This window comes from Micromys minutus (assembly GCF_963924665.1).
Source record: "Micromys minutus genome assembly, chromosome: 1".
NCBI lineage: Eukaryota > Metazoa > Chordata > Mammalia > Rodentia > Muridae > Micromys > Micromys minutus.
The window spans coordinates 180222778-180246474 of record NC_137969.1 but is presented as its reverse complement, the minus strand read 5'-3'; the positions used below and the strand labels follow the sequence as shown (position 1 = coordinate 180246474).

The 23697-nt window shown below is 37.3% G+C and overlaps 1 protein-coding gene across 1 annotated transcript in view; it reads left to right on the top strand.

The window, feature by feature from the left end:
• HDAC9 (histone deacetylase 9) overlaps positions 1–23697 on the top strand; it is a gene marked incomplete at its 3' end in the record, with an annotated part of 448608 nt that overhangs the window by 227664 nt on the left and 197247 nt on the right. Inside the window, exons 15-16 of the mRNA XM_080912023.1 lie at positions 12949–13069; positions 17830–17879. Of these exons, the coding sequence (XP_080768149.1) occupies positions 12949–13069; positions 17830–17879 (171 nt within the window). The remainder of the gene's footprint in view (positions 1–12948; positions 13070–17829; positions 17880–23697) is intronic.

Sequence of the window (23697 nt, the reverse complement as noted above, 5' to 3'; positions counted from 1 at the left end):
GGTGACAAGCTTTTGTTGTGTCTGTATTGTTTTCTAGACACGCTGCAAATGCCGGCAGCACAAACCTCACAAGATGTATAGCATCGCTCTCCTTACAGATGGGCATTCCAGCCTGTGGAATTTTGGTGGTAGTGCTTATATGTGGATCTATGAAGGAAATTCAGTCCAATTCTTATTTTCGGGGTTGCCATCTAGGGAAATAAATAGCATTTGATTATAACACTGGCTTGAGAGCACTGATCTATTATGAACATATTAGAATATATATACCTCAATAAGATAACTAATTACTCTAAGATTTATTATGATTATGAGTATTAATTTTATTTATGTAGATGCTTGTATCTGCATGAGTATTTACACACATGGGCATACAGATGCCAGTAAAGGCCAGAAAGCTTTGCATCTTCTGGAACTGGAGTTACAGGTTGCTATGAGCCACCTGTTGGAAACCAAGCCTAGGGCCTGTGTAAGAACAACACATAGACTTTACCAGTGAACCATCGCTTCAAGCTGAATCATTAACAGTGTTATCTGTTTCAAGTTCTGTGAATTGTACCTGACCACTTGAATATTACAAATCCTGAGATAATGATTTTCAGTGTTGATTATATTATTTATTTATAGTCTGTATACTGATGGTATCAATTCTAAGCACATCTTTGGAAACTCACGATTGTATATTAATTTTAGCCACTCAAAATGCAATAAGCAAAGTTATCATTCAAATTCAAATGAGTTTAAAGTAAATATGTAGCTAGATCTTACCTAATCCAGAGCCTGAGGCAGAGAATCACAAATCTAAGGATCACTTAAAGCCAAGCTGGTTGACTTAGATGAAAACCTGCCTTATAATTCTAAAAGTGAAAAGAAGGAAGCAGACATAACTTAGGGTTAGAGCCTTTGTCTGGTGTCTGTTTAATCTCCAGCACAGAGAAAAGCAGAGCAAAGACACAAAGAAAAATTATTATTAACTAACAAGAAGACAGATTCGTAAGTAAATGCACTTATGTGGATATGTAAATACATAAACAGATATTCTGCAACAAACATACTATTCTTGAGGCCAAATGCATCTGCCTGCATTTGATATTGTGATTTAAAGTTGTCTTACCTCTTTGAAAGTGCAAAGGTAGCATCATTGTTTAATTATAAGCTTAATTAGGAGAACAACTTATCTTTTGCTTTAGAATTATTAATGTTTTAACATCAAAGCATTGTTAATGTCTGAGAGTTTGTTAGCAGTTGAGGTTGAAAATGAACACAGCAGAGCAGTGTGGACAGCTTTGGTGTCACAAGCTTGCATGTCTGTATGGAATTACCAAGATCTCTCATATTTATGGTTTCTACTCTTGATTAAATATATTCTTCAGCTAAGAAGGCCAAGGTGAAGGAAAACGATTCCTTCTCTTCTGAGTAAAGGGCTCATTCATCCCTTACCATTGCCGTCTACATTATTTGGCAAAGGACTTTCATGGTCTCTGGTTAATTTTAGAATTAGTTATCTTTAAGTTTTTCATGGTTTTGGAAAACGGGATTTGGGGACAAAACCAGTCTTTTGCAAATATCCCTTATGGAGTGCATGAAACAGAAGAATGGCAAGATGTAATTTTGGTAGGCTGATCTTAATGGATGAATGCATTTTTTCCTGTGAGCATCCATGCCTCACCTTTGTACCTGCGGAATGTGTTTTCCTGCTTGGCCATGTCTTGATCCTTTGACATCCAAGGCATTGTTCTTTACATATTTTTTGATTCCGGTCTTTGTCCTGCTCTGCCCTGTAGCAGCTGGCTTCTTTCCAGTTGCACAGGTACTGGTTGATGACAGACCTTAGTGTCTTGTTGGGTACCTGAGATTTATCACCTGAAGTCTATTTGTAAAAGAAAGCAGGATGTGGGAATAAATGGGATGTTGGATGGTTCCCACTTATCTTAATTTTTTTCAAGAATTATAATTATTCTTTTCTGGCCAGGTATCCTTTTCAGTCCCTAAAATACATAACAGCATTATCACACAAATTAAGTCGATACAGCCCTGCCTGATGAAGTATAAAGTTGGTAAAATAGGTAAGGTTGGTTTGAGCCTAGTTATGCAAGCAGGAGCCTTTCTAGTAACAGGTAATCCTCAAATTAACAAATAAGACAATTGAAAGGTACAGTCTGGTGATTAGGTCTTTTGTTTGTTTGCTTGGTATTTTTGAGACTTAGTCTAACCCCAAACTCTTGATCTTCCTGCTTAGTTTGGTGGTTTGAATGAGCACATTCCCCATTGCCGCATCGATTCGAACACTTGCTCTCCAGTCGGTGCTACTATTTGAGGATGTCATGCAGTATATTAGAGGCAGAACCTTGTTGTAGGGAAAGCTTTCAAGGTGTATAGCTTTGTCCTCTCTCTTGTTCTTTTCCTCTGTTTTCTGTGTGTGAATGAAAATGTGCTCTCAGCTTCCTGTTTCTACTGCCAGGCTTTCCCCAGCTGTTGCTATGATTCCCACCACCATGACCATGGTGGACTCTACTCCTCTGGAACTGTTACTGAAATAAACCCATCCTTTTCCTAAATTGCTTTTAGTTACAGCACTTTATCACAGCAACACAAAAGAAGCCAATACACAGTGTCTCCCAGGTGCCTGTATGGCTGGGATTAGCTCTTAATGTAGACTAAGCACAGATGTCTTATGAAAACATCTCAATAACGCACATAGATCAACCTCTTTATAAATTATAGTATGATGCAGACATGGGTATTTAAGTGAAGAAACAGTTGCCCAGATGAATGTAATTGCTCTTTGATTTTACAGATTTTGACCTAATTTTTAAAGCCATTTTAAAACATTCACTTTTATAAACTTCAGAATCTAACATTTGCCTCTGATGATATTTTTTAGAAATATTCAAAATAAAATTTTAGAAATATTAGAGTAAACAAATTCAATGCTTTTTTCTAGAGACCTTTCCTTGTATGTAAAATAAAATATAGACCCAAAGGCAATAGAATAGTTTTATGTCATCTCATTCTTTCCTTCCCAATTTCTATAACTAGAAAATGGAGGGGAAATTTAAAAATAAATGAACAAAACAATTATTTGAAAGATTATTTTAAAGAAATTTGGCCCATTTAAAGATAGCATCTATACCCTTATCCACCTGAGCAACTCCTTTGCTAAATATACTTGAATACTATATATTCTCTGAGGTTTTTAAATGTTTTATAAGCTAATTCTTAATATGAATTATCAATATATAGTTAAACATTTTTGCAATGACTCTAAGCTTTCTATCTCATACTAAATTACTTCAAAAATTTAAGTCTGTAAACAAAAACTAGAAAAAAAAGCAATAAAAAAATTACCGTTCTGGGGGGGAGGTTGTGGTCACGTATGACCTTTGGCTAGGTAAAAGGCTTTCTAATCATTGCTTCTTAACCTTCTAATGAAATCAAAGGTTGTGATAAAATCTCCCTGTCAGGGTTAACTTTCTCACTCCAGCAGAGGATGGTGGGTTCCAGGCCTTCTGGGTGTGGCTATTTAATACAGTATACTATAGACTTAACCAGGTGCATTATTTCTAAAGTGTCCAGGACACATGAGCTTCCTTTCCTGGTGACAACCCATGTGAACAAGAGGAGGTGGAGTTCTTGTGGGTTGCTTTCCCAAGGATTGAGTATCAAGTCTGCTAGAAGATTATCTCTGTTTCCTTAGAAATCTGAGCAGTGTGCTTCATGACAATGCCCTCTCAAATCAAGTGTTCCAAAGAGACAGAATATATTCATCTTCACAGAAAAGGACAACCAAATTGAAAAAAAAAAAAAAAAAAAGGTGCATTCAAAGTATGTCAGCACATCCCTTCCAACTGTTTAAATTTAGCACTTTGGAGACAGGAGTTTCTCTCCAGGTCATTTCAAATATTCATGGTTAGAAATCAAACTGGTTTAAAGGGAAAAAATGTTAGTTTATGTCAAAACATTCTAATGGATAATAGACTGCTCCAACCCTGCTGTTTATTACTCTGTAGACCTAGATTAAGGGTTGAAACCCTGTGCTTGAAAAGTGATCCTGTGAGTATCATAATATCTTGATGACAGTGATAAACTTGATCATTAGTATTTATCAAACATTTACAGATTTTTATACAGCTGTTAGAAGGAGACTAAGGAGAAAAGATTCATCTTGGACCAACTGACACCCATCAAATGTTCATACAAATGCACACATAATCAGAGTCTTAAAGGAATTTAAGTCATGGATTTGACATAGATTCTTGTTATTTAGGCTTAGAGCGGTAAAGGGAACAAGTCTGTGGTCAGTTGTCCCAAATATTTTGACAGCATTAGAGGGCTCAATGAGCAAGAAAAAGAACAGAGATGCTGATGCTGTGTGTTATAATGAGGAGGAAATATCCCAGTCCTTATGGTGAATAACTTTCCCTCCTTCTTGTTCTTATTCTGGTTCCATTTTGTATTGAAGTTGCAATTAACCCTGGACAAAAGACAAGGACACTCTATTCTGCTGACACTTAGATAAAGTCAACTTTCCTTACCCAACGGACTAGGTAATTGTATACTTATGAAATAACAATGATATTTGAGAAAAAGCATCCTTTTAAAACATTAAAAGGATTTCTTTCCAAAATTATAGAGTAAGCTACAAAGCAAGTGTTTATTTTTTTAATTAACCAAAATAGATTCCATAAAATTAATCATTCACTAATATATTTAGCCTTGATTCTGTCTTTAATTATATGTGCACCTTACATCGTTTAACCGTGCTGGTGATTTTTTTTCATGTCTACATGAAGGTGTTGGGTAGAGTATTTGCTCAGATTGCTTCCAGCTTTAATATTGTATGAAATCAGAATTGCTGTGGAATTCATCTGAGATGTACATTCTTGGCTCACAAGTAGACTTAACTCCTGGGGATGTTTTGGTAAATACACTGCAATTAGTTTGTGAGCTATGGTGCTATTTGGCTCTGCTAAGCAGTTCTTATTAGCGCCAGAGAAAACATTAGTTCTTATTATACCAGAACACGGTGGTTATATGGGCTAACCTCTTGGCAGGATGTGGCACACTGCTTTTAAAAATTGAGGTGGTTAGTACTTCTTCATGCCAATATTATTTAATTTTTCCCCTATTGAATCATTCATACTTGAGCTAGTGATTCTCTTGGGAACAAAAGAATCAAAGCTAGCAACTTTTTGGGTCACCGTGAAAAATGGAACCAGAGGGGTCATTGGAAGTCTTCCTCAGAAATAAGTTCTTTAATTAGGGTGGCTTAGCTTGCAAAGTTATGTGTGCTCCAGAACAGAAGAATGTACTCTTCCCTGGAAAAAAAAGAGTTCAGATTAACCCATCATCTGTTAGAAATGCACTTGCAGTTGTTTTTCCAGAAGCTTCCATAACTCCCTGCCCCACCAAGCCACCCACAGACATTTGCTTGCTCTCACATTTGTTTTGAGAATAATAACATTTTATAATGCTTTTGTTGGACTGCACATTATGTGGAATTTGCATTGCTTCTTTGTGACTAATATTGAATAACTTTGTTTCGCTTAATTCATAAGAACAAACCCTAAGCGACACACTGTGCTGAAATGTTTTAACTCTTTTATTCAAGTGCCAACAAAAAGTAATTACCAAACAATTCTGGGACACAACCAAGCTACTGTTGCTTCTTCTGGGACTGTTCAAGCAGAGATCATGTTTAGAGAAAAATCATAAGATTTCCCAATAGCTTGGGGACAGGGCCTCTAAAACACATTTTCATGCATATATAGCTGAATTTAAAATACCCTATTTAAACCAACATAAGGAGATATATTTTCTGTGAGAAACTTTTGAAATGCATAGGGTTTTTTTTTTTTTTTTTTTTTTTTTTTTTTTTTTTTTTTTGACATCAGGACTGCAAAGCACTAAATACTACTGGTTAATGGAAATCCAATTAAACATTTGTTTGATAGACTACTCTAACTAGATGGCATCACACAACGGCTTACTCTTTTGTTTAGTTTGTGCTCACACACACACATAAACATTTTTTAGTGCATGTTTGTGTCTGGGAACACAACCACAATGTAGCACACTAACCCAGGAGGCTTGTGAATTGTCTCCTGATAATATGGTGATTTGGAAAGGGGGCAATTGAGCTACATATGATGCCTAAGCTAGAGATATGGAATCCCTTGTTTCAAGAAGTATTTGTGTATCATAATACACTAGACTCAGACAAGCATAAAAGGCACTTGCAGATTATAACAAGAGTTTTTATGATTTAGAACTTTAAAACTTCTGCAAAAATGTCAGTATTAATATGGGAAAAAAAGGAAACAGAAAATTTTCCTTTCTGCATGTACCTGGAAATTGACGCAGGGCTTCTTGAACAGCAACTTTGAGTCTCGTTCTAAACACTTAATAATACAGCTTTTAGCCTTTAAAATTTTTCAGTGTACAAACAGCACAAAATATCTGTTAATAGAAACTTTGTTGTATGGATGATTATTTCAAAAAAAAAAAACAGTGTTTTGAGATGAACTTCAAAAATATTTATAATTAAAAAATAATTATAAGATGAAATTTTTCCGTATAATTATGAATATTGAGCAGTTAAAGTTAGAGATCCTGTCATTGGATTCCCCGCCCTTATTTTCAGGTGAACATAATGTTTTGAAATTGATGTAAATAAAAATCAAAAATCGAAAACATACATTCTATATTTTTAAATTTTCTAAAAACTTTTATAGTAAAATGTAGTTTTCAGGTTCTCTGAAGAATTTGAGAACATTTAAAATATTTTAATTGAATTGTAATTACTGGATTACATAATATTAAGACCCCTTGAAGGCATGTAGTATTTTAAAGACAGCAAAGTATTTCCTAACCTTCTTTTATATCCCACTATCCCAAAGGTTGGTTACTCACAATATCTGGGAAGAACACATTGCTTTCTCTAGCCTGTGGTTCATGACTAGTCTGTCCTTAAGCACACACTGGATAACTCTGTGTGGTAGCCAGATACAGCTCATGGGAAGCTCTGACACCCAAACACCTGAACCCCTTAAACTTCTCCATTGTATCTTGAAATGCAAGTGATATCAAAAAAGATGGCAACAGTAACTCAGCTCCTAACATAACATTAACAAGGTAAACAGAATGGAGATAGATCAGATATTTAGGAATGAAAGAGATACAGAAGAAATTACTGAAGGCACAAAGAGGTTGTTACCCAGAAGTACAGGCTTGGGATAACAAACAGAAGCAAACATTTTGCTCAGGTATTGAGTCCAATAATCGTTCTCCTCACCTGAAATCAAATCAAAACAAACACCAACAGCTAACAACAATAACAAAATATAAACAAACAAACAAAAGCAGAAGTCTCTCTCTCTCTCTCACACACACACACACACACACACACACACACACACACACACAAATCACCCTGCTGCCATTAAAACCTGGGGGAGAGTTATTATTTAAATCCCTCACCCTCTAAGTATATATATATATACATATATATATATATATATCATATATATATCGTATATATATGATGTATATATGTTTATATATGTATATGTACACACACACATATATACATAAATATATTCCTTTTTAAAAGACACTCTTAAAATGTACTTATTTATTATAATTGTGTGCTGAGGGATAAGGAAGTCTGAGGTGATCTTAATGAGTAGGTCCTTTCTGTCTACCAAGCAGATTTCAGGGTATTAAGTCTCATAGCAAATACTCTTAGCCACTACACACTTCATCAGCTATGAAAAACTATGTTTTTAATTTGTTGTGATTATACCTATAAACATTGGCTTCACCTGAAACCCTGTTGAAAATACTCTGGAGTCTCTTTTCTTGCCTCAAAAAGTGTAACATACATTGAAGTTGCATTTTCTTCCCTAAAGTAAATTCATAAACAGGGCAGTGAAGTGTGTTTTAAGTCTCACATGCACAAGTTTCATAGTTTTTGTCGAGAAGCTTATCATTTAAGGCTGAATGTAAAGTTCAAATTAGTTTATTCAAACCTTTATTTTTATACATGAAGAAGCAATGGCCTGTGGAGGTGTCCCACGGGTAGCTATTGTCATGACATGGGAGAGTGGGGGCTAGAATTCAGGGCTACCAAATGACTCCCACATGCATTCCTCTTGGTTTCCATATGATCAATAATAGAAATAAGCAAAAACCTGCAAGGCTGACCACTGAACTGCTTTCCCCTCAGCAGAATTGGGAGGGAAATGAGTGATGTTGGAGAGCTGGATGAAAGGGCCTAAGTAGGTGAAAGGCTTAAAACAGCACACATTTTAACAGGATGGTTGAACAATTGGTTGCAGCCCAGTAACTCTAAAAGAGGTTACACTGCACAAGTAATGAGACCACATTTATTTTGCTATTCAGAGAAAATTGTGTATCAAGAATAATCAATGGACCATGCTCTGGCCATTAAATAATATGGATGCTGGAGAAAGCAACTTTGATAATAATTATACCTCTACAAACAATGAGTTTTTGCTGCTCTGTGGATACTTTTGTGGGGAAAGGGGAAAAAGCATAATAAATACACCCTTCTACTTTCTTATAGTGGAGGAAAATCTTCTTAGAAATTGAGACCTTTCAGTAGATAATTCTGCCTAATATGTCACTACTTTGAAAATGATTAAAGAAAACGGAATTCCATCCCCGTCCCGAGGCAGGTACTCTGACTTGTCAAATTTAAGTTGGACATTTTCTCTTAGTTTGGAACCGCCACAGAATGAGCCCTTTCATGTCCTCAATAATACCAAACCAATGCAATCCATCTGTTCTGCCAAATTATTCCTAGTTCCCTAACCAAAGGCACTGCTTTTTCATGCATTTTATCATGATTTTATGCCCTTTATTATATTTTACAAAAGGTTCTGATTCCTCCAGGGCCAATGAGAACTGATTAGGACACTGGCCTCACTCCAGGCTTTGAACACAGGAGAGGAAGGAATAGAACTGTTTCCTTTTTTCTCTGCTCCTTGGCAGGGAAAAAAAAAAAAAAACGAAAAAGCTATGAATCTATACCGTGTGTGCACTCCGTGTGTGGGTGGGTATGGGCAGGCTGTGTTTTATCCTGTCACAGTATGACTTTGTAGATCATGTTCAGAACATTCTTTCTATAATCATGTGGCATTAAGGGGCTTTATTTCAGAAAGACTGTTTCTTTAGGAAAGAACCATGGTACATTGTAAGACTCAATGATATGGTAATTTTACATGACTTTCGTCAAACTTCCAATTCGAAAAGACACTGTCTTGGATCAGTGATCAATCTGATCGTACTCATAATCATAGAGTAGATACTCATTAAACATTAGCTCCTTTAAGATTTTTCAGTGGACACTGATTAAAAGCAAGACACAAAGAACCATAATAGAACAATGAACATAATACTACCTCACAGTGTTTCTTATTAGGAAGACAAAAGAAGTGCTTTAAGCACTCATATATAGACAAAGATTCAAGGTCTTTGTTTGCATACCATAGAGGAGGCATTCAATGTTCCAATATGCTGAGAATTTTTAAAGCTCCTTTGGGCCCATATATCATGGATGAGTTCACATAGGCCTTCTTCACACTACTCATCTCTGAGTATGAAACTCACTATCTCCCTGAATTAAGTTCAACAGAACACTTTGTCCCATTTTGTGACCCATTATGCCTTTGACCTTTGATTCATGGGAGCATCTTGGGAGATAAATGAAGAATAAAGGGCACATGAGAAGCAGAAAGGAAAGGGACAAGATAAAAATAACCTATTTAAGTATAAACAAGGGAAAGGCTAAATTCCGTTGAGAAAGAAGTATTTGAGGTCAGTATGAGAGGAAAGTTGCATGTGACAGTCATGAGGTATGATAAGAGGTGAACCTGAGCCACTCCAACAGTGTCAAGAAAAAATATAGTTGCAACTGGGGGGCCCTTAGCTCAGCTTGTCTTATAAGTTCCCATATTGAGACACAAACCTCAGATAACCTTTCTCCGGGTTCTTGCAGAAATGAGACATTTGTCGTAGGCTGGCTTCTACTACAGTTTCTTTCTAGTAGTCAAAGAAGCACAGAGGATTGTCAAGAGATCAGTTCCTCCTGGATGATGTTGTAGAGCATCCTTGTATCTGAGTCAAGAGGATGGTGACATAGGGGGCCAGACTGAGATCCTGTTATCAATAACAAAACAAACAAACAAAACAAAGAGGAATAGTTACATCTTTATATTGAATACAACTAATTTTCAAGGATAGATCAATAGGAGATAGAGATACAGCATGTGTGCCAAATTAGTTATCAAGATGTAAACTTAAAAACAATAGTGCATTTTAATAATGAATCAAAAATAGAGACTGATATAGAAGTAGAAACTCAAATAAGTCAAGTTGGACTGTGGGATTGGATCCTTATTGCCTCTTTCCCAGCCTTACCCAAAGGGATACAAGCAGTTTAGCAGGTGCTATTTTAAGTCCTCCATCACTTGAGTGACTGTCTAGTATCATGGATCCTGAATCCTGTTAGAGGTGATTGTTTGAGGGTATGGCTGGGAATTCAACTAGATTGCTATTTGAATAATTGGGCAATAAGAAAAATATCTGAGGTAAGCATGGAGTATAAAGGATAAAAGTGTGACTAGTTATAAAAACATTATTGATAATGTTTAATTTTATATAAGAGGCAAAGATTCAATGCAGGCCTGAAAAACTCTAAATAGAAAAGATAAAGGAGAAACATGGCAAAGCTTTAGGATAGTATATTACTCAAAACTTGATTCTTAATCTCAGCTATAGAATTGTTATTGTTTGTATTTCCTGTAGTTCCAGGCTGAGGCAAGAGTTTTGCAAGTTCAAAGCCATGTTAGGCAACTTGTAAGACTGTCTCCAAATATAAGGTTCAAAGAATGCTGTGTATAAAGCTTGGTGGTGAGATCATGTCTGTTATGTAGTCTTGGGTTTAATCTCCAGTGCTCTAAAAAGCAATAGAAATATTGACATTATTGAATGTGTTGGTGGGTTGCTGTGTTTGCATATATGATAGATGTCTATGGACAGGATGTTGTTTGATTTCTTAGTGGTCATTGTAATGCAACTAGAACTGTCTGTCCATCTGATTTCTGAGTTTTTCTCATTCTAGCTTTAGACTATTCAACCATGGAATTACCAAGATTCAGTGGGGGCAACTTTCCACCCTCTGAAAACTTCTAATTAAATGTTGTCTCTGAGCCCTTGACTTCCAACTTCCTCTTCCTCAGTTTACCTTTTACTTGTTATTCTAATTATTTGGTCATTCAGGTTTTTCATGAGCATTTTCAAGTCTCATGGTTAACAGCTTTATACCTACTTCTGTAAGATACTTGTTAATTGATAAGAGAAATGCCTAATCATTATCAAATCTTCCTTGGTCTACCATATTAGCATTCTCATCTTACTTAGGAGTAATTTCTCTCGTGTATTTTTAGTTTTCTAGAAGTATGAACTGAATTACATAATGCTAGGTAATAGTGTCAAAACCATGGAACTTCAATGTCATGGTTAGGAACATTCCTGAAGTATTCACTTGTTTATTTGGGACATAAAAGTGTCTTGGAGAGCCCTCTGCTTCCCATCATTTTCTTACTTTGGCCCCTGCCAATCCTCCCCAACTGTGACATGAGCATTTATTCTAATGACAAGCACAGCTCTGCCTCCTGCCCAGCAAAACGTGTGTGTCACTATGTAGTCATTTTCCAGACTGCCCTCTCAGTGAGCCACATATCAACACTGAATGGACTGCCCACAGCCTCATCATCTTACACCCAGGAGGCCGAGGATCGCACTGTCCTGGTTCCCATGAAGATGCTCTTCCAACTTACCTGGTGCTTCTTTCTGCCTCTGCAACAAGGGTGAATGGATTCTTTTTGAACCTCACCAAAGTTCTGTGCGTCATTGTTCATTTACTGCTTCCTTATGGTCACATGTATTCTAAGTACGACATTAATGTTGTCTTGTAGTTGTAGAAAGCCCAGAAGTTTCCAAAAGTGGGGGTGAATTAACATCACATACCAGAACAACCATGGCTGTACTCAGAGAATTGTAGCCAGAAACAGCACATGCTGGCTAAATGATATTTAGCTGAACTCATGATTTTGACAGTTATGAAGGTCCACTCTTTGTTAGAATAAGTGAAATTCTCTCAGGAGCCTGAATATGAACCAGGAAGTGAATCTAGATGTCCTTAAGATATCATCAGGGTTGTTTTTTGTTTGATAGCTGATCTTTCACCAATAATACTTTTATAAAATACTTCAAATGAAATATTTAAATGTGAAATGGAAATTGGGGACTTAAAAGACTTTTGTTAGGTTCAGAACAAAAAATTATCACTATCAAAGTGTCTTGTATGTTTCTAAATATTGGCTCAGTACAAACTGTTCATAATCAGACCCCGAGTTGTATATTTCCCCTGGGATACACGTTGAGACATGTTGTTCTGGAGGATAAGTATCAAGAGGTGCACATACATGGAATAATTGCCATGTGTTTGATAGTGACATTTTATTGCAGTCAAGTTTTGTGGTATTAACCTCATCCTTCCTTCCAGAATCATTTTCAGGTCAGCATAAAGTAAGAAGGTGATAAACATGCTTATTGTGGAAACAGCAACCCTTGTCTGTTCTGAGGCAGATCCTTTTATTCAGAAGATTCAGGTGCTAATTTCTTTGTTATAAGTTTATTTTTACACCATTAAAAAATAAGTTTATGTCACCAGAGGCCTGTTTATCTGAATCTTCCATGTGTTCATTTTCCAAGTTTCTTATGGTGCTTCACTGGGCAAATCCATATCACATTCTTGCTTGATGAACCTGAGCCCGTTATTAATCATCTTAAATGCGATGTGAGGTCTCATTTTCTTCTGCGTGTTGTCAGTGACTCTAGGTTTCTGCTGTTTTCTTTCAGCGAATTCAAGGTCGAAAAGCCAGCCTGGAGGAAATTCAGCTTGTTCATTCTGAACATCACTCACTATTGTACGGCACCAGCCCCCTGGACGGACAGAAGCTGGACCCCAGGACACTCCTAGGTCTGTACAGGCCTCTGTTCTACTGAGAACAGCACATTCCAGCCCATCCATTAGTCAGTGCTAGTGTCAGCTCAAAACACTTGGCAAGCGGTGTGACAGAAAGATCAGTTTTTCCAGCAGTTGCTGCCTGGAATGCCTTGTGTAAAACAGAAGCCAAGACAGACTCTACATTTGAAAATGGTACTGTGAAGGGTGGAATGCTTGTTTTTACATTAACTTGATTTGAGCTGCCATCAGATGGTATGTTTTCACATGCAGAAATAATGTGAGTTACAAGATTCATTTGGTTATATTTTTACATGGAAAGGTGATAAGACCCTTTCACAGTCTTTATGGAAATTTCTTTTCCCCTTCTTTGTTTCTATCTTCCAATTCTCCTTTCTGAGCTCAATACACTGAAAACTAACCTGTAGGTATTAATGTAATCTACCAAATATATGACATTCTTCTGGAAACTAGGCATCACGTAAATGGTGCATGTAAAAAACTAATGTTTATAATTTGTTTCAATGTATGTTTTCCCCAAAATTTTATCAGATTTTGAAATAAAATTTAAACTGTAGAGATATAATATGAACATTGAAACGACAGATACTTTGGAGAGGTATTAGTGGCAAAATAGTAGTCGAAATTATATTTCATTTATAAGCTTTCATAATTGGGTAACAATACCCAGCTTAGAAACATATGCTGAAATAAGTGTATTTTACAGGTTTAACTTAAAAGAAACATTTTAAAATTTGCCTCTCACCTTTGAAGAATTCTGTCAAGGTATTGAACTGTTTTTTTACCTAATTCAATATTATTTCAGGGTACTAATTAGTCCCAGGTAGTTCAGAGCATGTGTATGGCACATCTTAGGAGAGGTCAGCAAATACCCGCTGTTCCTCATGTGAGGTCTTCTTAAAGGACTGACAAGCCTCTCTAAACAAAAGCCTTTGCTGCTGAGTATGTGTCCTTGCCCCTGTGTGGATCAGGATAGGTCTGAGAGCTTGGAGAGAAGGAAGCAGAAAGGAGAACAGAAAGAGATTCCTCAGTTTTTAGGAAAAACAAAGAAAATCAGTTTTGCTCAAAATTGACTATGGTAAACAAATTTAATACGATTAAATTTATTTTTAATATATCCAAATCCAAATGAATCAGTTTAAACATCTATACATCTATGCTTTAAATAATTTTTCTTGGTTCTTTTTATTTATCTCAAGACAGAGTCTGTCTATGAAGTCCAGGTTGATTTTTATTCCTTGGTCTTTTCTTCTCAGCATTTCAAGAATCTGATGCCATACCCAGGTCTTTGTTTCTTTGGGTGAAATCATGCTATGAACATACAGATGCTTTACATAAAGTGCTTTCTTTTGCTGTGTATAGTAATAGCTGTTCTTTTATTCTTTTAAGTTTTAACATGACTAATACCGTCTAACTAAACACAGGACCTCTCTATCCCAAACATTTTCATTTTCATGATTCTAGGATGCCTACATATTCAGTTATTTAAGCAGATATGTCTGTCTTAATTTGATAAAGGTAGAGCTCAACCTTCCCCATTTAATTTTTTTACTGTGTCAACAGAGTTTAATCAGGTCTGCTTTTGGGCTTGATTGGAACACACTGGAATTGTTCAGACTATAAATATTAAGGAACATGATATATGCAGCCTTCCCTAGCAACCACCATCCCATGATTTAAGAGATATTTATTAGTAAAGTGAGGTTTGAACTTAGAGAACATCACAGTTTTACTGACGAATAACAGACACCTCTCAGTGATCAAGACAACACTTTCAGTGCGAGTTACCCTAGTGCAGGTAGCACAGGAGTGTTGCCTTCTCTGAATCCCTAATGTAGGCCATTCTATTCAACTCTGCCAGTATTTTAGAAGGCCCTGAGATGGGAGACTGAAAAGTACAGCTGATCTCTTTCAGTTCCAGATCAGAGTAGATTACCAGGTTCTTTTTAAAGGTTGCTTTGTACTTTGTGGAATTTAAATTATGGAAGCTTGTAATTCTTTGGTTTCCAATAGACCAGGACGCTGCTGCTCTGTTTGTAGAAACAGAGACTCAGATGCTTTGTCCCATTTATCCATTCCATTTGCTCCCTGTAACTTTTCAACTTTCCCAATCGTTCCCAACAAGATGGGGGATGGGGGAGTACCATTTCTAACTCAAAAAAAAATGTTTTTAATTAAAAGCAGGAATTTAAATAAAAATTTAGTCTGACGAGACCTACCAGTCTTTGTATCTTGAAGGACATCTATCCATTATAAAATAATTAGATAATACCGTGACTACCCCTTTATCTTTTTAGATACTCTGGACCTTGTTCAATGATAGCTTGAAAATATTATCTCCAATAGTTTCTAGTAGAAGATTTTCTGTAGCACTGATGCTCCTGCCTTTCTATTGCCAGTTTTATTACCCTGTAGTTAGTCAGAGTTCAGTCCAGTGATAAGCTAATACTGTGCTCTTAAGCCATGTTTCCAGTACATGAAGTAGCTCAGACATTTCTTTCATATAACCAAATTAAAATTATCAATTACTTACTTTATATTTATTGCTATATAACTAAATAAGATTTAAACATCACTAAATAAATTTATTTTCTTTATTTTCTTAGAACGTAATAAAACCTTAGATTACTTATTTGAAATACTTTATTGTATTACAACATTTTCTTTTACCTCTCTTAATTGCATGGAAGTAATGAGTTCAGATATTAAAAATGTTTTAAATTCGCATTTGAGATATGGATTTACTCTTGAAAAATCTCAGGGATATATGGAGAACCTTATTAAGAATAACAATATTAAAATTTTCACCCTTCTGCTGTATTCAGCAGAAGTAGTTGTTTTATTTGTATGTGTGCTCACAAGGTTATATGTGTCAGTAACTTTGTGCAGTGTCAGAACATAGACTGCAAGAGTCAGTTCTCTCTGAGGCCTGAACTCAGGCTACCCTGCTAAACCCACCAAGCCTTTCTATTGTCTTCAGGTTTTCTGTGTTTGTTGTTGTTGTTTGTTTTTACTGTCTTTGACTTGTGCCAGTATTGAAGTTTAAATCGGGTGATGTTAAACCAAAGACTTTACACCCTCTAGGCAAATGCTGTCATTGAGCACCTTTCTCAGTTGTTTTGCTTTTGAGGGGGAATCTGTCTACCTAATTAGATGTTTTCATCATTCATGAGTTTGTCTTTATCATTTTCTTTGTCAGTGATTGCATTTAAAATGTCAACTTATTAAATTTATTGTCTTCAAAACAAGATTTTTTTCAGTAACAGTATAATCTTTTTAGACTTGTACTCATATGATGTGAAATTGACCACAAACTTGTTTTCAGTTTTAATGAGTATTTTATTGATCATCAGCAAAACATAGGTGATTTGTAAGTTTGTACCTGGTCCCACTAATGATGATGGGTTCACTGCCTTAATTCCAGGAAAAAAAATCACAATTAATTTTTAGCATATATGTTGAAATTGGCATTATTTTATTTCTATCAGCATATATATTACATTTTAATTATTTGTATTTATATGAATAGATGTCCCTAAATGATATTATTTTCTCTTATTGTATTATGTATTTTAAATTGCAAACATTAAAGAGGCCCACGATGATGATCTTATTTACATCTTAGGTAGATTGAGATACTCATAATATGTACACATATGTACACATTTTCAGGGTATAAATAAAGACTCAGTTCCTGGGCTGGAGAATCAGTGATTAAGAGCATTAGCTACTTTTGCAGAGAACACTGTTGAGATACCCAGCACCTACACGATGTCTCACAACCAGCTGTAACTCTTGTTTCAAGGGCACTGATGCCTCTTTATAGGCTCTGTGGTGCTTACACATGGTGCCCACACAATCTGGCCAAACGCATATTTGTAAAATAGGAAATTAATAAAAAAGATTATGACTGCACATTTTAAAAGTATTTTGGATTTGAATTTTTTAATGGCACTACATCATTTCTTAAACAGTGTGTGGTGAACCATCCTATTGGAGAATATTCTCAGAAGCTGAATTACTTAACATGAGCTGTAATTTTTAAAATGATACGACATTGCTGAGTTAGTTTTAAATTTTCTCTTGAGCTTGTTTGGTGGTTCAGCACTTCACAGAGGCTGAGGCAGGAGATTGCCTGAGTTCAAGGGGAGACTGGGTTACAAAGCCTGAAAAGCAAAAGGTAGTAAATTCCATCTCAAAGCAGAGCAGGCTTCTTTTCATTCTGAGGAATGTAGTTTCTTTCCAAACTGCTGCAGGTGAGGGCTTAGAAGGCTGTCAGAATCTAGAGCCTGCTCTGTCTGCACTTGCATAATCTAGAACTTACAACCACCACCCACCCAACAAGGGCTTAGGCTGGAAGTAGAGGTCAAGTACTCTGTAGTCTTGGGAGGGTACAGGGATCACTGCAGAGAAAGAAATAGGGAGAAGTTTGGGTGATGCTCAGGCCAGGGTCTTCCCTTGGGACTACAAAAGCCCTTCTCCCAGCAGCATGATCTGCAGAACCACAAGCAAAGCTTGTTCTTGCGAGCTGATCAATTCAGTTTTTGTTTTTCTTTTCCCACTTGTTTGCATTTGCTTTGAGTTTGTCCCTGTGCATAAATAAGCAGTGTATTCTGAAGATTAACTCTGGTTGGTCTAACTATTAATTTTCCAATACGTAAAATGATGAATACATGTGGGACATTATATGGTTTTAAACACCCAAACTGTCAAGCATTCATAACATTTTTATTTCTTGTCTTTGTACTATGCAGGTGATGATTCCCGAAAGTTCTTTTCCTCCTTACCTTGTGGCGGACTTGGGGTAAGGATGATTTGTTTACTGTTTTGAAAGTTACACAAACTTACAAAAACTCTCCCTTTGACTTATCTCTGGAGTTGAGCTGGAGATTGTTTTGCAGAAGGGCTATGTGATTCACTGAACTCTTTGCCTAGTCCTAAGCATCCCGTTTTAAGCAGGTTTAAGAGTAGAACTATGCCGAGTGTGAGACTTTGCCATTCCAGTTGTGTGCGAAGGCACTCATTCCTTGCATTCAGCATTTTTAGGCTTTTGTGTGGCTAGAGGAAAGTTCCTAGGAGAGATTTTTAAGTATTTTTCTCACCAGAACTCAATTTTCCTTAGAATGTTACCACTATGCACATGCATTATATAGCTGGTGAACATGGAACAAACTATTTACACCAAATGCTTTGCATTATGGGACACGTTGTGAACCCTTTGAGGGTTTTTGTTTTGGTTTGGTCTTCAATAGTTAGTTAACAAAATTCTTTGACCTAGGATATTTATATCACATTTCTAGGACAGATTTGTTAAGATCTAGCAACATAGGAACAAAATTTTCTAAATTTTTCTGGATGATTAGAACAAACCCTATAGCCTGCTATCTACTTAAAGTTAACACTTAACCATTAACAATTCTGTAACCCAGAGTGCCAAGTCAGGTCTGGCCATCATAGCTCTAGGTCAGGTTTCTAAGGACTAAGACATTCAAATCAAGTAAAATCTGTGGATTTTGAAGAGAGAACAAAAATCATGTTTTGACATTTCTCTGTTATTTTCATACAGAAAAATGTCCAAGATATTCATCTTATCATTTTAATGATGCCTAACTTAGGAATGTCTCCTCTTCCCCAATCCTACCACTCTGGAAATAAAATGCCAGCACCAATTAATATCCAGTTGGACTGGATATGTTACCACAGCTGAGATAGAAAAATGTAAAAGTCATTTTTCAAAATGTGTATGGGTGTTGTGACTGCACACAGGTTTTTGTATCATGTGCCTAGTGCTCAAAAGGTCAGGAGAAGGCATCAGTTCCTCTGGAACTGCAGTTCTACAGAGTTGCAAGCCACCCTGTGGTGCTGAGAATTGAACAAAGGTCCTCGGGAAGAGCAGCCAATGTTCTTAATGACAGTCATCTCAGGAGCCCATAAACAGTCAGCATTACTAACACCATTTTTGGCAAGTAAAACTGAATTGCTAGAGACGTTGGCTGAACTTGAACATCACACAGCCAATGGTGGACAAGTCCCAGTACTGATGTGCACACTCACATGTGGACTTTGTGAGGTGGGTTTTCACGTTCTTTCACGGGCTTCATTGGTAGCAGATGGAGGCTGACAATCCTCTATCCCTCGGGCCTCACAGTGCCTGACGTGGCTCTCTACTTAGCAGCTCACCAATGACTTTTGTCATTTGAACCTTGACATGAAACAGCCATCAGCCCACTTTACTACTGGCTAGTTGTAGCAAAATTCCTGTGGTGCTGAGAGCTTGCCGGAGCATTCTACAAGGCAGAGGATCGATGACTTTTAAAATGGCTTTCAATTGCCATTGTCAGTACATTGTAATATCCCAAATGGTTGATTTAAGAGAGAGTACTCACTTACCCGCAAAAGGGTCTACTCCTGTATTCATTGAATTCATGACACATTACTTAACTACAGATGCCTCCTGGAGATGCTGCTCCAAAATATAACCTGGGATGTACCTGAGGCTCACTGTCCCAAAGTTAACTTAATCTTCAGCTAGAAAGACTTCAGTAAGTTCTTTAAGGTACCTGAAGAATGAATAGCTGCTGCTTCTGCTGGCTCTGTGTCTCCAGCATGAAGCACAGCAAGGGCCACCAGAGTACCTTTCTATTTTTATCTCAGATATAACCCTGATTGGGTTGGTGCCAGTACTACTAATGAACATTAGCATGGGAAATGGCAGGATGTGACATGTACGAGGTAACATGCTAACCCTGAAGAAGGCTGGGAAACAGGGGAGGGACACTATGCTTAACAAATTTTCCTGAATCTTCTGAATATGTCCTAACCAGTGTGTGTGTGTGTGTGTGTGTGTGTGTGTGTGTGTGTGTGTGTCCACACATACTAAGCTTTTAACTTGATGCTGTGGCAAACTTATGATTCAGTAGTTTTGTGTGTTTCCACAGCTATATTTAAATTTTGCCTATCAGGTATGTGTATGCTGGGCAGGAAGCATTCAAACCAGGATTGTGAGTGTCAGAAACAACTTTGGGCAGTTATTTCTTCCCTTTCACTATGAATTCTAGGAATTGAACTTAGGTCATCAGCATTTCCCAAAAGTGTTTTTATCTGCTGAGCTATCTTGGGCCTATAATTATTATTAATTCTTGATATTAATTTAAAGAATCAAATCGTATTCCTCACCATAACTGAGCTGCCTTCCTTCCTTAGATCTTTAGATTTGATATAGCCCTAGAAAGAACTCTAGGTCCTTTGGATTTCAACCAGCCTATGCTTTTACCTCCAAGCAACTATAGACGAAGCATAAGCAAAAAGACAGCCAGTACGAATCTGGAGTAGCTCAGTTTACCACTAGGGATACAACAGGGAGGTTTGGAATCTCTTGGTAATTGTTTTTGTCTTAAAACACCCGTCTGGTTCAAATCACCTAACATAGATCCATTGGTTTGGATTCAAAAAAATATGAGAAAAGTTATTGCTTTGAATATGCAGATTCACTGTCTCCAGGTTTAATGTGTAGCTACCGAACGCTGGTGGATTAATTGGCTTTTGAGGAGATGACCTCGGACATTGTGAAATCAGAAAGTTTCTGGTTCTTATTAGAGCTTCCTCTGCAATTGCTTGAGGTAATTGGAGTTTTGGTCAGCCAGCTCATAGCAAGCTGCACCGAGGACACTGTAAAAAGTGCTTCCTAGAACAATGTTTTAAGGGACAATGTCATGTTTCCAAAGTTCTTTGTGCTTGAGTCTCATTTTCTTTAGTTACCAGGGCATGACTCATTTCTAATTATGAAGGACTTCCACAAACCCACCCTTTGAAAGAGCGTTTCACCAAATCAGAGCCTTGGCAGTTGAGTAGTGAGAGAGATCATTAGGAGGCTCTGGCAACAATAGCCAGAGCAGGACCACTCTGGTTCTCTCTCCTCGGGGTATGTCACTAAAAATAGCGATCATTTTCCTGGCCATTCCATCTGACCTGCTGCTGTGTGAAGAAATCTTGAAGTCATTTCTCAGCCTTACTTTACCCCTCTTCACTTGATAGGGAAAAAAAAAAAACCCACAAACGCAAGGACGAGCCTGCTTTTATGATAATGTCGTCATCAGCTCCCAGCTTCAAACGTTTCTGTGGCTTTTGAGTTGTCATTTATAACTTGGAACTGAATCGACCCATAATTCCCCCGGTACACTTAGAGAAATTGATAACAGATTCTGCGCTTCTTTTATGGCTCAGAGGAGGCAACTCCAATCACATCACTATTGGCAGGCAATATTATTTTTTGACATGGTTGTAAAAGTATAAAGGAGCCTATGGCATTTGTTTAGATGAGGAATGGGCTCTCAAGCTGGCCTGGGGTTTATGGGACCCGATTAGTGAGAAGCAGAGGGAATATAATGTTTGCAAACAGGATATGATTTTATATAAGTTTGAGTTTCATGCTCTGTTCCCTGGGGAAAGCCCCATGGAGAGCAGAGAATTCCACTTTGATCCTACGATAGACCAACCCTCATGCCAAGATGCCGGAAAAGAACTGGTCACTGGGCAGCTTCAGGCCACTGATGGGAAGAGGAGGAGCAGGGAGGGGCGGAGCGAATCCCTAGCCATTGTGAGGAGCTGCATAAAGGCTAGACAGAATCTGGGCCTGATTCACTGGTCCTGGGTCAGAAAATGAGGCACTGTGTGCTTAAACTGAGACCTCTTGCCCAGTAGCAAGGTTCTGACTCTGAGAACACAAATCCAGCTTTATTGCAAACGTTTATGTTTGTCTATGATCTATATGGTGGCGCCTAGATGTAAACTTAAGGGTTTATAGATGTTGTTTTTATTTTATTTTACATAGGAATAGGCAGATGGGAGAAAGATGATTGTGTGTGTTGAGTGATTTGGTTGAAGGCACATTTCAATTAGTCTGGGGGTTCCAATAGATGTTCCAGTTATGGTAATAATACTGTACAGAAGGCAAATTTGGATTAAATATTTTACATGTTCTTTCCTTCTCTTAGAGCCGATATGTATGTTCTTCTCTTTTATATGCAAATCTATATATGTATATTTACCACATATATATCTATGGCCACAATCACCACAAACAGGAAGCCTAACATACTCTGTTATTTTGCACCCCACGCTCATTGTTCCTATTCACCACACTACGTTGGTATTTCACTATGATATTCTCCCCAAGAGCTCTGAACAAAATTCCATAGCAAACCATTTGTGGGACTTTGCTGAGTCTTCTTTTCCATTACAGAGAATGACGTAGTGACCAAATGAATGGACCAACTGTTAAACCCAATAACATAGGAAGGTTCATCCAGGAAGGGGACTTATCACTATTATCTAGAACTGTTTTCTTTGAAACAGTACTGGCGTTTTAGGAGGTTTAATGCATGCTGTCAGATGATGTCTGAAGGTCTGGGATTTTAAAGATTAATAAAACAAGAACAACGTTTCCAGTTACTCTGGACCTGTGGCGGCTGGAGTGGGTTGAATGCACTGTAGGGGTCCAGATGAGTGAGCTTCCAGAGCTGGAGAGAAGGAAGATGGGTATAGGGCTCACACAGACAGTCATGAGCTAAGTCGCTGAGAACACTGAACATTATGCCGTGAATGCTTATGTGAGTTGCGCAGAGGGAAAGGTATGAATGTAGGGTAGTGGGGGAGAGTAGTCGGGCAGTAATCGTTTCAGCCTAATGACACTCCATGTTACTGACAATTGCACCAAGCTGTTGTGAATTGGGAGAAAATTTCCACTCTCCCACCCCGTAAGGCACTTAGTGTTTAAACATGCCAAGCATTTGGATGTTCTTTAGGTTTTGATATTGACTGAGAAACCCTTTTCTTTTATCATAAATCTATTTCGTCCTCTGTTCTTCCCACCCCATCACCCTCCCCAAGTGTGTTGCATTTTATGACATCAGCACAAAGAGATAGTGGGCAGGCGGTATCTGCCGCTCAGCTTACATGTAGTAGTGAGATTGTGTTCCTTTCCTGACATCAGTATGCGCAAAGCTGGCTCACAATGGGTGCTTGAGTTGGTTTAATGCATTTCCTTCATTGCTGTATCCACAAACGACATGACCCCTTCCTTCAAGCACAAGAAGACATATCACATTTTATGTCATCCCTTTTTGATGTCCCCTCTTTGGAATTGTATTTGGATTTTTATTACTTTTAAACTGGGTACAAATGACACTATCAGGCTACCTACAACACCTGGGAAAAGTAAGACTGCCTTACTGAAACTGTTTAGTTTTCCTCTCAACATGTAAGTTCTATTAAAAGTTCACATTGATCCTGAAGTAAAAAAATGTAGTGGAAATTATTATTATTATTACACTAATTGTGTGCAGTCAATAATAGTAGTTGGGTGCGAGAATCATAATATTACTCAGTGTTTACTGTAAAAGTTGAACTTTTATAAGCATTGAGATCAAAATCAACTTAGCTTTGCACTCTGGGGTTGCCGCAGGTAAATTGGTTTAATGAATTTTAGTAGTTATATAAATAACTCATACTCTGTTGCTGGAGAGATGGCTCTGTGGTTAAGAGCAAGGACTATTCTCACAGAGAACTTGGGTTGGATCCCCAGCACCCAACTGTTGGCTCACAACCACTCTTCAAGTCCAGAT